This window comes from Gopherus evgoodei, chromosome 14, assembly GCF_007399415.2.
Source record: "Gopherus evgoodei ecotype Sinaloan lineage chromosome 14, rGopEvg1_v1.p, whole genome shotgun sequence".
Taxonomy (NCBI): Eukaryota; Metazoa; Chordata; order Testudines; family Testudinidae; genus Gopherus; species Gopherus evgoodei.
In genome coordinates this window covers 8,626,224-8,642,371 of record NC_044335.1, presented here as the reverse complement: position 1 = coordinate 8,642,371, position 16,148 = coordinate 8,626,224, and the positions used below count along the sequence as shown (strand labels likewise).

Sequence of the window (16,148 nt, the reverse complement as noted above, 5' to 3'; positions counted from 1 at the left end):
GGAAAACACAGTCTTCATCAAGCCCATAGGCAGCTGGATGTAGCTGAGGTCCATCATATTATTCAGAGGCCTTTACTCTTCCCCAAGCCCACAGATGTTACAAAGACCGTGACGGCTACTGAGAAGAATGCACGCCTGCCACGCTTGTCAAACAACTCTGCAGCCTCCCTCCGAGGCTTCTGCCAAAGACTTTCCAGCTAGCGTGGGCTCTGAGCGCACTACTACATAGTAAGGTTGCAAATTCTTTGGGGTAGGGTCTTTTTGTTGTACAGCACCTAGCACAATAGGGCCCTGGTCCTTAGGTGCTATTACAATACACACAACAACATGACTCTTTCGTTTCTCATAGGCCAAAGCAAAAACGCTGAATAAGTTACGTCTTCTTTCCTCATTCCTGATGTAGGCTCTAAACCAGACGTGGGCAAACTACAGCCTGCGGGCCACATCCTGCCTGGCCCCTGAGGTCCCGGCTGGGGAGGCTAGCTCCCGTTCTCCCCACCCCCCGCTGTCCCCTCCCACCCGCAGCTTCACCTTGCCATGCCACAGGGGCACGTTGGGCAGGAGAGCAGGGAGGGAGGCTCACCCACAGCCTCCGGAGAGTAGGCGGGCGGTGTGGGTGGTGGAAACGCGGGGAACACAGCTGGAGGACTCAGGAGGACACCGGGTGGCCTTGCAACCGGACAGACAGAAGCGGCAGTTTCCCCTTCAGCGCTGCTTCTCTCCGGCTGGCTGCACAGCCACCCAGTGCCCTCCTGAGAGAAACGGTGCTTTGAAGAGGAAATCGCCGCTTCTCTTTGGCTGCGTGGCTGCCCCTGCTCCTCCTGAGTACTCTGCCCACGTTCGCAGGGATGCACTTGGAAGCGAGCTTGGGGGGCGGAGGGGTTGGATAGGGGGTGGGGTTCCAGGGGGGCCAGTTAGGGGCAGGGTGTCCTGGGAGGGGGCGGTCAGGGGACAAGGAGCAGGGTGGGTTGGATGGCGGTGGGGTCCCAGGGGCCTGGCTAGGGGTAGGGGTGTGGATAGGGGTCGGGGCAGTCCGGGGACAGGGAGCAGGGGGGATTGGATAGGAGGTGGAATCCCGGGAGGGGAAGTTAGGGGACAAGAAGCAGGGGAGGTTGGATAGGGGTTGTTGGGGTTCCAGGAGGCAGTTAGGGGACAAGAAGCGGGGGGGTTGGATGGATCGGGGGTTCTGAGGGGGGCAGGAAGTGGGAGGGGGCAGGGGCCAGGCTGTTTGGGGAGGCACAGCCTTCCCTACCCACCTTCCAGATAGTTTTGGAACCCCAATGTGGCCCTTGGGCCAAAAAGTTTGCCCACTCCTGCTCTAAGCCCAGGTCCTTATGCAAGTCCAGGCTGCTGTGCCACATCAACAGGATGCAGAAGATCAAGGGGGTCAATGTGGATAAATAATCTCTAGTTTCAGCTTGACAAAGGGCACCCAGAACTTGCTGGTGCAGACAGCATCAGGACAGGACACTGTAAACGGAGAGTGGGTCTGCGGGAGCCAGGTTTGGAAAGCTCCAGCTATTACACACATGAAGGGCCTTTTCCTAACTCTAACGGGAGCAAGGGGGCGGGGGAAGAGGGGATCTAATTCTCCATAGGAACCTTTGGGAGTGATCTTACTTGCTGACATTCTGCGACTCCACTGATGGTGCCCTTGGTATCACACTGGCAGCCTGAAGAGAGCAGAAGAGCACGAGAGAGTAAGGAAATCAACCCAGCCATTGAGAGACTATTAAAAACTCTCAGATTGACACCAACATTCCTTGCAGCAGAGGAAACCAGACATGACAGAAGCCAAGCGGATGGAGAGAGGAAATAAACCAGTTCTTGGCTCCTGCTCTGGATGGAAACTAACCAAAGTAGCACAGACTAAGGGCTGGATTTCCAGCTGGCCTCACGCTTGCCCTGGATGTTGCACACTGATGTTTGCACGTGCACATTCCCATTTTACACACATGAAACCTGTATTTGTGTAAAGTCTGAGTTTGGTCCTGGCAGAGCTGGCAAAACAAATCCTTGGATCCATTTCTTTGAAAAGGGTCCTAGGTCTGGCCCATCCCTCCTGCTAAGTGTGGATTACAAAACCACTCCCGTCACTTGGGACGCTAACGTTTCGTGCCATAACTGAAGGTGGAAATGATGGGAATGGAGAAAAGGGAATCACGTCTACTGAAATGGAGATGGCCCCCCAAAGCCTAGGTTTGGCTCTTAAAACTCTAGATGAACAGGCTGCCCCCAAAAGACTCCTCTTATAATGCAAGTCCCTTACTTGTGCATCCATACGGGTTATCTGGAGTCAGGTTCCAGTACAGTGGTTTGCACCTGTCACAAGCTGGACCTTCGACATATGCCCGACACGCACAGGAACCCTGAAAAAAGGGGGATGAAAACAAGGATTAGGCGAGAATGCCAGGGGCTCCAGCAGCATCACAGAACTTGCAGCTAAGGGGACAGATGAGGCCTCCTGCTCTACAGGGTGGGAAGCTGCCTTTCTCTGCACTGCATCTGGAGCAGGTCCTGCAACACAGTAGGAAATTCTGAGACCAGGGAAGAAAAACGAATGAGGTTTGCAGGAAATTAAACCCAAGACAGCCCAAAGAGATTGAGGGACACATGAAGTACTCACCGGAGACAGGGAAGGGTCTGCAGTTGCTAACCCTGCTGGGTTACAGGAGCCCACTGCAAGGAAAAGCACAGCTTGTAGCAGGTTTAAAACAGACCCCTTAATGCTTTGAGTCGTCCTGTGTGTACACACTGAGAAACTTTTCATGGAGGAGATTGAGGGGAGGCTTCTTTTATATTTAAGCTTTCGCTGGGTCGATGACTGGTCTGTGTATTTATTAGTGTGTTTTTAAAAACACTGTTTTGAGTGCTGGTCGGTAGGTGCAGCTGGGCTCGAGGGCATCAAGGGGAGCCCTAGACGAATGTGCTGTACCAAGTCATGCAGGAAGAGGAGAAGGAGGAGGAGGAGGAGGAAGACAATGCTACCTTCGCAGTGTGGAAATCCATATGCCCCTGGCATGCAGGTGTCACAGCGCAGTCCAGCCACTTTGGGGCGACAGCTGCACTGTCCAGTTTCCTGATCACATGTGCCGTGGAGAGAGCCCTCTGTGGAGCACTGGCAAGCTGCAGGTGAACAGGGAAAGGTGGGAGCTGAGAGCTGTAAGTCCTCTCACGGCCCAGATTAAAATAAAAGGATGTGTTTTAAACAACAAAAGAACAAAGCAGGAACTTAGTGCTTTAAACACTCCCATCATGCTTGGTGCATTTCAGGTAGAGGTCTCAAAGTGGGGATAAGATAACACAGCTTCCCACTGAGTCAGCAGCTGCAGGAACTGAACTCATGACTAGTAATCTGGAAGCATAAGGAAGTACCGCCAGAGCCAGACTGAGCCCTGTTAGCGCAAAGGCAGTAAGTGACTTATATGCGGTCCATAGAACTGCTCAGAAAATGTTCCCTCCCCTCTCTTCTCCCCAATAACATTTTTACCCAATTTTTCTTTTTCTTTTTAAATAATTTGTCAAAATTTCCCGATTTCCACTGCAAAATCAACCCCTCCCCCCGAAAACCTTGATTAGGAAATACCACCACAGTGCCTCCTGGAAACTGTAGTTCTGACTGCCTCATGCTACCAATCTTACCTCTATGGGCTGGACTCCCCAGCTAGACTACATTTCCCATGATTCACCAGTCTCCCCCTCTTGCTGAGCCACCCTGGTGCATCCTGGGAGATGTAGTCCAGCGGGGAACCTGGCCCATCGAAGAAAAACAGGGGCACTAAGCTACCCTCTCTGCCTGACTCTCTCTGTAGCCAAACCAGCCAATCAATAAACCTCTACAGACATGAGGAATAAAGTTTAATTACCACAAATGTTTTACTTCAGCGGATGCACACCTCTCACATTCTGTGTTTGACCATTAAAACCAAAAGCACACAGGCTACTGAGAACAACAAAAGCCACATAGTTCATCACATTCATGGTGAAGGCCAATTACACCCAACATTTGAGAGCAGCATTCAGTTGTCAAGGCCTGGGACCATGAGCTCTCAAACAACACCCGCAGAACATGGCACACCGGGATGGGCCAGCGTGTAGTAATGAGCCAGTAGCACAGATGCAAGAATATTTGCTGATTTAGAACAAACACTCCTGGAAAAGAGCTGGGAAACGGTTGTGCTGCTTCCTGCCAGGACCTGGGACTGGACGACAGGGGATGGATCACTTCACAATTGCTTCAGAGGAGACAAACAGTGCAATGGCATCTGGCACCAGTCACTGTGGGAAGACAGGATCCTGGGCTAGATATGCCATTGGTCTGACCAGTATGGCCGTTCTTACGCTCCTGAACAACCTGCTTCTCTCTAACGCATATCAAAATCTCACCGCCCTTTCAACCTAAATGTCACTCAGCAGATGTGCAGCCATCAACCAGCCTGGTCCCAGACAGATTCAGCCCCCTCTCTTCCAGTCACTGCTCAGACGCTTGTGGATGTATTTCTAGTAAGTGCGCAAATGTCTGGCACCTAACTGGCCTCCTCTAAGAGCAAAACATTCTTAGTACTGCAAAAACAATGGAGAATTTTGAAACTCCAGCTTCCTGCCCTCTCTCGGTTCGTCTATTTTTTAAATCCTGTTTGCACTTTAGCTATTTCTTTAGATGAAAAAATAAGTGGCTGCTGCACCCGAGAGACACAATTTGATCCAAGCCTCCAGCCCCTTCAAAGGCATAGTGCCGGCATCACTTTTTGCTGTGAACGCTAAGCCAGCTGGCCTCTACCCAGGCGTCTACATTTAGCACCGTGCAAAAGGCATGATGCTGCTGTTTTGTCGCTTCAGGGAAATTGTATCACAGAACATTTTTTAATGAGTGTAAATTCTTGCTGGGAGGTACAAGTGTACATCTGGCTTTCCAGTCTGACTGGTGGCAGGGGCAGAGGGAGATTCTGCCCAGGGCATGATGGGGATTGTTAATAATACACACTGTACTGCAGACACCTGCACTAATGCAGGGGCATGATTAAAATGAGTAGAACTGCCCTATGTGCTTGATCTAAAGCCCTTTGAAGTCAGTGGAAAGACTCCAATTGGCTTTGGATGGGGCCCCACACAAGCAGACCCACCAAAAATCAGGGTTGGATGGGGGAGTTGTGTGAAATTAACAGGCCTGATTCTCATTTAATTCTCACCCCTTTTCCATGACTGTAGCCTCACTGGCTTCAGCAGACTTCCTGTGGATTTAGGCTGGTGTAACAGAGCAGAGCGAGATACAGCGGGCTCGCACACACAGTAAGGGGCTACTCACTGTGAGTACAGGCAGCAGCACTGGACTTTCTGGATACATCTATACTGCAATAAAAAGTCCATGGGACTGACTGAGGCTCATGGGGCTCGGGCAGGAGGGTTAAAAATTGCAGGGCAGACATTCAGGCTCCGACTGTCTACACTGCAATTTTATAGCCCCGCAGCCCGAGCTCCAGGAGCCCGAGTCAGCTGACCCAGGCTAGCCACAGCCATGGGTCATTTATCACAGTTTAGACATACCCACAAGGGGCATTCTGATCCTGGCAGAGGATCTAGCCGAGTGATGTCACAGCTTGGGAATCCAGAGAGCAGGGTGTTACTGGGAGGTGTGCATTAAAAACCTGCTGCAACTGAACCTTCTGGCTAAGGGATAAAAACAAGTATTAACATTTTGCAGATGGGCCTTCAGAGCAATTAAAAAGATCTTCATCACATTTTATAAACCCTTTACAAGCCGGCCGTTTCCTGGCCTGTCCAAAGCTGGCAAGGGGTTCGGTACAATCCCCAGGGAGGCCTGTGTTTCCTTAACTGGGCTGGTGGGTTCAGTCTCTAGGTCTTCCAGCATTCATTGTCAGCAGTTAAGAACAGCTTTGATGCGCTAGAGCCATGAGAACTATCAGGCTAGCTCTGTCAGAACGGCCCTGTGTTTTGATTCTGATGGGGTTTGCATCCTGGAGTTGTGCTCAGGGAACGCAGCTGAAATGGTGGCTTTACCTCAAAATTATGCAAAACCTCTGAGCTTTACACAGCTTTCACTTGAGGCCAGAAATCCCCCCTCAGCACCTGAAACCCGGCCCAGGTGGAGGGATATAGATTTGCGAATTCCACCTTAAATCTTTGGTTTTGAGTGAAATCTGAACATACAGTTTGGTGTTTCATTCTGAAAGCACGGCACAGCTCAAAACATGTTACTTCAATAAGCTACTTGCCTAGAGATGGCCAAACACTGGAACAAACTGGGGTAATTCAGTGTGCATTTCTCCTTCGGTCTGCATCAGTTTTGGGGGGAATAGGGCTCTAATTCTGGATTTTGGTATGTCCCATGGAAATTCAGCTCCTAAATTGTATTTTGCAGGTCCGTTCGTAAAACACTCCATGTATCTGGGGACTGAGACACCAGAATGGGCAGACCTGGGTCCCTGTAACTAACAATTATCAATGAACTCTATGAGACAGATTCCATGGCCTTTGCATTAGCATTAGCGATTGACACAACCTGCAAGAGAAAACACTTTTGTGGGATAATGTATTTAGTAAGTAATAAAAACGGACTCCTCCTGTAATAAAGACCCAGTCTGAATTCTAGCATAAAGCTGGGCCCTGGGGAGAGGAGAGAACAGGGTGAGGTAAAGGCAAAGCAAGTAGCAGCGTGTATCATTCCTGTCTGGAACACATTGCTTCTGCTCTGCAAGACCGTAAGCAAAATCTTCCATGTGAAGGGAGTTACTCACATGTGCAGCTGGGGTACCCATAGAAGCCTGGGGCACACTGGCTACAGGTGTGCCCGGCGTAGTTAGAATGGCACCGGCATTGACCAGCTGGGCTACAATTGTTATCCACCGAACCCCGGGGATCACAGGAGCAAGCTGCAAAAGAAGGGCACACAAATGAAAAAAGACGTTTGAGATGGGGAACTAGTGAGCACAGAGACAAATAATCAGACCCGAGTCTTTTAATCTCTGCATCATTAGTTGTGTCAGTCCAGCCCACATTTCTAGCAACCCAAAGCATTCCAGCTGAATGGCTATTCAGTGATCCAGGTGAACTGGGTGACAGTTCTCAGCGGACAAATCCCCACTTCACAAGCACACACAAAATTCACTGCAGTTTGCATTTATTTGGCCCCGTTTGCCAGCATCTATGGTGGGACCCGGAGGCTGACCACCCACAGAAGTGGTCCTTTTGGAACAGAGTAGGAGATTGACAGATGGCGCAGAGCAAGAGTGTAAAACCTGTACTAGCACTATCTGTGCAGACCCATCAGTCAGTTCCAAGGGATCTCTTTGGGACTGTTCCCCAGAACTGAATTCCCTTTTTAAAAAACATCACAGTACCATGGGATACTTCTCCCTGAAGTCATGGCCAAAACAGGAAAAAAGTCTCCAAGATTTTACAGCCCACTCAAAGCTCACCAACAGGAAGAAGTTCAGTAGGTTAATGCGTAAATACAAAAACATATGCTGGAAAACATCATCAGAACAGGAGTTCCATCAAGAAAGACTGACAATGACAGCTTTGTGTTCCAAACAGACACCATTAATGACATCCAGATCAAGTCTGCATCGTTTATAATGTAAATCAAAGGGGTCTGGGCCAAGATTTTAAAAGTGACTAGCGATTCTGAGTGCCTAATTTACAACACCTCAAAAGGGTCGTGACTTTCAGAGGATGGGAGCTCAGCACTTCCTGTAAGTCAGGTCCCAAGTCAGGGGTCTCAAGTCAAGTACCCAAAAACCAAGGCACTCAAAATCACTAGTTCTTTGTCATCTGCTGACACTCAGTCCCATCTGCATCTCCTCCCAGCCCCCACCAGCCACTGTTTCCACCATACCTTGGCAACGAGGATAGGAATGATATCCCATGCTGCACTGATCACAGCGGGGCCCATCAAACTCAGGCCTACAGAAACATCTCCCGCCTGAGTCGCAGCCTCCTGGCAGCGTCCCAACAGCACTGCACCCGCACACTGCAAAGCAGAGAAAAGCCAGTGGGGAAGGGGTCCGAAGCTACGTCACCCAGAGCACGGGGTAAAGCTTAAGGTGCAACAGGGAGGAAATTTTTACGCCAGAGTGAGAACGTTGGCACTAAGTGCCCAAGATGAGTGTTGGGTGCACGGCTCGGGGCTTGAATACCGAGTGTTTGCATCCCTCCGCTAGCTCCCTTTTCGCCATCACATCAAACAAACGGTTTCTCTTCACTTTCAAGGCCCTTCATGGCCTATCCTAACCCTACCTACCATCTCGCACAGCCTAGTGAGATGTCAGCTCTCACCTCCCAGTTGGACCCTGATGTATCCCTTGCCATCGGTTATATTTTCACCCAGCTGCCCAAGCCTTGGGAGGAACTCAACATAAACTGCAGCACAAGTAATGCATTTTCCTTCTTCAAAACCCTCCTGAAAACTCCCCTGTGCTGCGATGCCATCGCTGGTGGGCTGAGATGACTGCCTACCACGCTGACAAATATTGCCTCAGTTTCCTTGTTCTCTCCCATTTGTCTGTATCCACCTACTGGTCCTGTCTTATACCTAGACTGTAAGCTCCTCGGGGCAGGGACTGTTTTTTGCGTTTTTTTCGTTCTGCATCTGCACAGTGCCTAGCGCAACAGGGTCCTGGGCTATGACTGGGCTCCTAGGCGCTCTGAGAATACAAACAATAACTAACAGTAAGTGACTAGACAGAAGTGATTTGCTCTCAGGAGGCTGTGGGGGGAGGTCCTGCAATTGCAGTCAGGTATAATGTGCTTTCTGCCATAACACAAGTAAATAATACTAAGTCCAGAGGGTAAACATCCACCTCTCCCCACAGCAGGGAATCCCCACTCCCCTCCAACACACACATCTGAGAAGGAAGAGGAGTTACGCACATTGGCAGAGAGGGTAGCTGAAGTAGCCGGGTGCACACTGGTTACACGAATACCCTTCGAATCCAGATCGGCATAGGCACTGGCCAGTCTCGCTGTCGCAGGTGCCATCGTACTGGCCAGGGCCTGAACACTGGCATGCTGGAAAAGAACAATGAGCCCCTGTGAACTGCTGGACCTGCTAGTCCCTGCGGCACTGGGGGAATTGTAGGAGGCACCTTTGCTGTTTCACAGCCCTGGCTAATCCCAACACAGCACCAGGCCTCCTATTAGAGGCTACTCAGATTCAAACTCTTTGGGGTAGCAAGCCAAGATTTCATGATACAAATGCAACTTCTAGGGGCGGGGGGAGGAGAGGGTTTGTGTCCTGGGGCACTTTGCAGGGTGGGGGGTGGAGGTCAGGGATTGGGGAGGGGTGTGTTTCAAGGAAGGGCAGTGAAGCCATGCAGCCAAAGCTCTGTTTTACTAGAATCTGTAGCTGAAATGCATGTCTGTTCCTGAGGAGGAGTTCTGCAGGATGGCTGGTGGGCATGACACTGCAATAAGCCCCCAGATTCACCACCTTAAAGCTCTTGGCCCCTTTATGAATCAGCAAGAAGCGTCTCCTCCCTGCAGTGAAAGGAAGCCCAGGCCTTTAGCTAATTTTCCTCCCCAGCCTGCCTGTACTCCATCAGGTGTCCTGCCTCCTCATTAACAGCCCATCAGCCTGGGGGAAGCAGAAAGGTCAGGGATCATAGAATATCAGGATTGGAAAGGATCTCAGGAGATCATCTAGTCCAACCCCCTGCTCAAGGCAGGACCAATTCCCAGCTAAATCATCCCAGCCAAATCATCCCAGCCAGGGCTTTGTCAAGCCTGACCTTAAAAACCTCTAAGGAAAGAGATTCCACCACCTCCCTAGGGAACTCATTTCAGTGCTTCACCACCCTCCGAGTTAAAAAGTTTTTCCTAATATCCAACCTAAACCTCCGCCACTGCAATTTGAGACCATTACTCCTTGTTCTGTCATCTGGTACCACTGAGAACAGTCTAGATCCATCCTCTTTGGAACCCCTTTCAGGTAGTTGAAGGCAGCTATCAAATCCCCCCTCATTCTTCTCTTCTGCAGACTAAACAAACCCAGTTCCTCAGCCTCTCCTCATAAGTCATGTGCTCCAGTCCCCTAATCATTTTTGATAGGGGGAGCATGTGGAAGGACCCCATGGAGCTGGAGGAGGCTGGTCATAGGGAGTTGGGGGATAGAAAGAAAAGGATTAGGAGTTTCAGGGACGGGGAGAGATCAAGGTGTTTTCTCAGATGGATGAGCAGGGCTGTCTTTGGGGCTGCATTTGACTCATCTCCCAAGATCGGGCCAGAATAATGAAGTCTCATGTGTGCGAGAATTACAACTAAAAGGCTCCGCTCCCCATTAGGATTTCAGTCCTGGGAGCTCACTAGGTGTCGACTCCACAGGCCTTTGCTAACAGTGTTAAACCCCGAGCAGCCCCAAAGCCTCTCAGGATGCAGGAAAAGATATAAAATCAACTGACATTTGAATGGGGGAATATGAGGGGGGAATGTAACCCAAAATGACCCCTCATCCATTCAGCAGTTGAAGAAACCGTGTGGGAATGGCCATAATGCACTGTACTACAGGAGCGTCTGAGCCCACTGTTGAACTGATGGGGAATTCCTGCGGAGTTCCCCAGCGAGGCCAAGGGAATCCAGCCAGGTCAGGGCTGTTCTGACAAATCGCAGCAAAAGTCATGGGAATTTGTTACTTGAAGCTGGACTGAGGAATTCTCCTTTCCCAGCAGGGAGAGGGGCGCGTGCTTCTAGCAGCCCGGTTCAGAACAGCCACCAGAGGCATTTGCAAGAACATCAAGAAAACCGGCGCGATTGGCCCCAATCACTCACGTTGGCAGCCGGGTCCGTAGTGCCCGGGCGCACATTGATCACACTGAGCTCCCTGGAAGTTAGGTTTGCACACACACATTCCCCTTTGAGAGTCTTTGCGGCAGGCATTCCCTTCCGTCCCAGCGGCGTTGCAATCGCAGTCTGCAAAGAGGACGACAGGAACGACAGAAGGCACTTAACAAATCTCCATAGCTGACAGTCTGGGCTCGTGGGCAAAGCACAGGAAGACAGAAACTTCTAGATTCAAACCCCAGTTCTGCCAGTGACTCTCTGTCTGTGTCTCAGCAGCAGCTCTGGCTAGAATGCCTTCTGTAAGTGGGGATGAGGCTTTGTTCACAGGATATTGTTATGATTCATTATAGAACAGCCCCATTGCCCAAATCACATCAGCCACGCCATCAGGGGCTCGTTCACCTGCTCATCTACCAATGTGATATATGCCATCATGTGCCAGCAATGCCCCTCTGCCATGTACACTGGCCAAACTGGACAGTCCCTACGCAAAAGAATAAATGGACACAAATCTGACATCAGGAATCATAACATTCAAAAACTAGTAGAACACTTCAACCTCTCTGGTCACTCAGTAACAGACTTAAAAAGTGGCAATTTTGCAATAGAAAAACTTCAAAAACAGACTCCAACGAGAAACTGCTGAACTGGAATTAATTTGCAAACTAGGTACCATTAACTTGGCCTTGAATAGAGACTGGGAGTGGCTAGATCATTACACAAATTGAATCTATTTCCCCATATTAAGTATCCTCATACCTTCTTGTCAACTGTCTGAAATGGGCCATCTTGATTATCACTACTACAAAAGTTATTTTTTCTCCTGCTGATGATAGCTCATCTTAATTAATTAGCCTCTTAGAGTTGGTATGGCAACTTCCACCGTTTCATGTTCTCTGTATATATATATCTCTTCTTACTATATGTTCCATTCTATGAATCTGATGAAGTGGGCTGTAGCCCACAAAAGCTTATATTCTTATAAATTTGTTCGTCTCTAAGGTGCCACAAGTACTCCTGTTCTTTTTGCAGATACAGAACAACATGGCTGCTACTCTAAGACCTAAACCTTCGGATAATCAAGGCAGCTGCTTCACCAGGTTTCAATGGCTGGCTCACAGCAGCATCCTCGCAGTTACAGGGTGTACTCTGATTAGCCTGAGGCTGAACAGCACTTCAGAATTCCTCAGAGCTGGGATGCACGAGCGCGCTAATCCAGCAGAGCTCGGTGAAGTTGGATTCTCCTGGTACCTGGGTCTCCCTTGTCCAGGAAAAGGGGGTGGGTCAAGAGAAGAGATGGGGAGAGGAAGCAGAAGGGGGGAAGGGGTGGGAACCAGAGGGAAAGAGAGATTCCAGCCCAGCAAAGAAAAACCTGCCTGGAAAACAACAGAGATTAAAATATCAGAGGGAAGAAAAAGGTTATCTGTATTAAACGTGAAACAATGGAGAAGTCTGTGGGAAAAGCCGAGAGTCCCAAAAAGACGGGGGAGATGAGTCATGAGCTTGAGGGGTTAGAATTCTACCAGAGAGAGGCTGGAGGGAGAGGAAGAGAAAGGATACAAGCGCAGACACAAGAGAGACAGAAAGTGATTTTACAAAGTTTGCTGCCAAGCATTAAACTACCGTAGTCACATTCAGATTAGAGGCACATGCCGCACAAGGCAGATTTGCAGCAGTGAAAGGTGTTGGCACAGAGGATTTAGACACTCCCCCGATGCCTAGGAAAATTAGTACATGTAGATGTAGGGAAAGGATGGTTTTGTGGCTAAGGCATGAGACAGGGACTAAGAAGCATCTGGCTCAGTTTCCTGCCCTGCCACAGATTCCCTGTGAACTTGGATAGGTCCCGCAATCATAGATTTTAAGGCCAGAGTGGATCATTATGACAGTCTGATCTGACCTCCTGCATAACACAGGCCATAGAACTTCCCCCAGAGACTCCTGCATGAAGCGCAAAACCGCTCTGTGCCTCTATTCCCCTACCTGTAAGACAAGAATAATAATATTTCCCTTCTCCCTCCCTTTGCTGTGCCAATTGCAATTGTAAACCCTTTGAGCAAACACGACTCTTCGGGGCCTACCAGAGAGGGACCCTGATCTCAGCTGGGACCTGCGTGCTAGAATGATTATGAACACTAATAATAATTATAAATTGCAGTATATGGAATGAACTCAAAAAGAGATAAGGAAAACTGCAGGGCTTACTTATTATCTGTCCAGCCGGAAGCACCTGTTCTCCAGTATCATTGTGAGAGAAAGCTGGAACAGCTGTAGGGAGAAAGAGCCATTGCAAACATTACATCTGTGCTCAGTTTGAGCCCCACACTGGAACTAGCCCAAAACCGAACCGACTTAAAAACAAATAACATTCCTTCTGATCCCGAAACGTCACCTTCTTCCCAACTTGAAGAATGAGGGGTGAAGATCCAGGATTTAGCCCAGTGACTCCACTGCCCACTAATCCCCAGCTTCCCTGCCAAAGCAAGGTGTTGGGTTGGTCTGCAATTCCAGGTGCCACTGATATGAGAACCATGTGCTGCTTGCTGACAACAGCACAGGGAGAGAGGTGTGATGCCCACGCACTGTCTACAAAGTTGGCAGCTCTAATTTTAGGCTTCCTGGCAGCCTCTTTGCACAAACAGGGTTTCAATCCTTCTAGTTTCTGACGAACCAGGAGCTGAGGAGTTTTAGCTCCCACACATCCCCGTTGACAGCCCTCCTATGCAAACTTGGCACTTACGATAGCAGTGTGGGAAGTCTGTGTATCCCTCTGCGCAGGCATTGCAGAGCTCCCCGGTGTAATTTGGCTTGCAGTAACAGCGACCAGTGAGGTCCTCACAGGTGCCATCGGTGAACTCTGAGTCACAATTACAACCTGCAGGGAGAGAGCAGTCACAGGGAGCTGCCATTATTGAGAGAGACCTTCATTTCCCAAATCTGTGTTCACACGAGATTTCTAATTGCAACAACCAGGCTAGCAGCCTAGCGAGAAAGTTTTAGATACATACAGTTCAGTCCCTTTCAAAAATAAAAGGTGTGTCTGTCTCTTTAAAATGGTGCAAGCTTGGTGGAGCTGCTGCTGCTGCAGTCATCTCGAATTGCTGCATTGCAGGATCTGTCGTGAGGCTGAAAAAAGCTGGGCTCTGCCCCTCACAATCTTGCTTCTGAAATGGTGGCATTCTGGCTGCGTTACAGCTAGGGCTCTGGTGAACATGGCAAAAGCCACCAAACCAGGTGGCAGAACCAAACCCACCAAGGCTGCTAGAATGATCTGGGTTTCCCATAGAGATGTGCGTGAGCGTCTCCTGCTTCGGAAAATCATCCCCTACTGGGTCAGATGGGGCCACATTTCCATCCCTTTCAGGCCTTTGAATGTGGATTCACAGCTGATTGCAACAGCAACAGACACGCACCCCTTCTGCACAAGCCAATGGCTGTTTGTGCATGCAAGACAGATGCCCATGGACTTTTTAAGGCTGGCTGGACAATCAGCCCCTGATGGTCCACAGCACCAAACACCCCACCATTCAACAGCGTGGGCTGCTCTCCTCTAGCTATTACATGAAAGTCTAGCTGCGTCTCTAGCTTGCAGGGCAGCCATACTCACGGTAGCAAATGTAGGGCGAGTCTATCGAATGGTCAGGGGATTTATAGTATCCAGGGATGCACCTCTCACAGTTGATGCCAGTTGTATGATGCTGAAAAACAGTTGAGTAGGAGGGCATCAGTTACTCTGCCCATCAGGAAGGAAAATGTGGTCATCCAGACTGTAGTACCAGGTAGCTTCACAACAGCGTAACATTAGGAAAGCAAACAAAGGAAAGAACAACGATTGCTCAAAAGTCCACTGATGTTGGGTTGCATCTCAGTCCTTGTGAATCCTCCACCAAACCTGGTCTGGGTTTTAGCTCTATATTTTGGCTTCGAGTTTGTTTCCCAGCTGCCTTGCATTCAGGAAGACAGAAGTAACCCATTTTGTAAAAGCACAGCTAGTCGCGCACTACATGGGTCCCATGCCACTATATGGTACTTCCTGTGAAACTAACAAGTCAAAGGGCTTTTGCTTCACCATGGCAAGACTTTAGTCAGGTGCTGAGAGAGTAGGGAGAGCAGCACGGCACCAATGCTTAAGCAGTGACGGACAAGTGATAGTATTTGGGCCCTGTAAACTGGGGTGGGATTTTTCAAAAGCACTAGAATTGGCCAAATTCTACTCCCATTTGAAGTCAGTGGTCAAACTCCCATTGAGTTCAATGGAAGCGGAGTAAGGCCGATGCCCAGGGCATATGAAAATCCCACTCTTAGCCATTCATTTCCAAGGTTACGCCAACAGATGGGTGCCCACAAACTACCCCATCACTCCTGCCATTGGTGCATGTACCTTTATCCTGATGCCAAGAGCCCAGATTTCCTGGAAAACTAACAGAAAACATGAGACCTCCTGATTCGCTTGTTGCCCACAATGTAGAACTACAATTCAGGCTAACAACGCAGCCACAGGAAACAGAACACCTGACAGTCTGGCATGCTACAACAACAATGTGCAAGTCCCTTCCCCAGGGCGTACCTGACATTCTATGCAGACACCTCCTCCTTTATACTGGTTGTCATAATTTTTGCTGGCCTTGTGGCGATCGACCTCTGGATCATAGTAGCAGTCGTAGGCATGACCATTGCAATTGCAAGCTGAAAGTATAAAGAGACAGGAGCTCAGCGGGTACGTTCCTCTGGATTATTGATCACCATTCTCCAGTGAAACAATTAACTGATGTATTTTAACTCCCTAATGAAAGGTTGAAAGGGGCTGAGTAAGTCTGTATTGCATGGAGGTTATATTTAAATGAGGAATGAAGCGCAAAAGGGGCTGAAGGATCAGTTAATCACTTAAGCTTTCAGATGTCTCTAGTCTGCAAATCAAGGCTGGACACCTAGGGAGAACAGGCATTTTAGCAGGGCTTTGGCATTTTCTGCAGCCAGAAAGCACTGAGGCACAAAATGAGAAAAAGCAAGCCCGAGCATGGCGGGAGGGGAGAAAGGGAAGTTATCCAAACTTTGAGGCCTCCAAAATGGTTTGGAGCGAACATGCAGGCCAGTTCTCAATGTTATCCAATTAGAGAGGGGCTGAGCTGTGAAGTCAAACACATGGTGAGTGTGTGTTGGATGAGTTTTTTTTTTAATTTTTTTTAAATCTATAGGAGCAAGATCCAACAGCCTGTTGCAGAGTCCCTACGTTTATGAGATCGTGTGATTTAACTGAGCTTCATGCTTCACTTTCCCAGCCCAGCATGAATTCCAGTGTTGGCATCTACTGGAGGGTTCTGGCTATCTAAATAAAGATGTGAGTAGATCTGAAT

General features: G+C 49.2%; 1 protein-coding gene across 1 annotated transcript in view; it reads right to left on the bottom strand.

Moving 5' to 3' along the window:
* The window catches only part of LAMA5 (laminin subunit alpha 5), a 176,169-nt gene that overhangs the window by 63,459 nt on the left and 96,562 nt on the right, over window positions 1-16,148 (bottom strand). The window contains exons 8-19 of the mRNA XM_030533556.1: window positions 15,362-15,480; window positions 14,402-14,492; window positions 13,535-13,669; window positions 13,000-13,062; window positions 10,783-10,923; window positions 8,890-9,027; window positions 7,856-7,990; window positions 6,756-6,890; window positions 2,989-3,126; window positions 2,627-2,679; window positions 2,270-2,369; window positions 1,621-1,673 (exon numbers count right to left, since the gene is read on the bottom strand). Coding sequence (XP_030389416.1) covers window positions 1,621-1,673; window positions 2,270-2,369; window positions 2,627-2,679; window positions 2,989-3,126; window positions 6,756-6,890; window positions 7,856-7,990; window positions 8,890-9,027; window positions 10,783-10,923; window positions 13,000-13,062; window positions 13,535-13,669; window positions 14,402-14,492; window positions 15,362-15,480 — 1,301 coding nt within the window. The remainder of the gene's footprint in view (window positions 1-1,620; window positions 1,674-2,269; window positions 2,370-2,626; window positions 2,680-2,988; window positions 3,127-6,755; window positions 6,891-7,855; window positions 7,991-8,889; window positions 9,028-10,782; window positions 10,924-12,999; window positions 13,063-13,534; window positions 13,670-14,401; window positions 14,493-15,361; window positions 15,481-16,148) is intronic.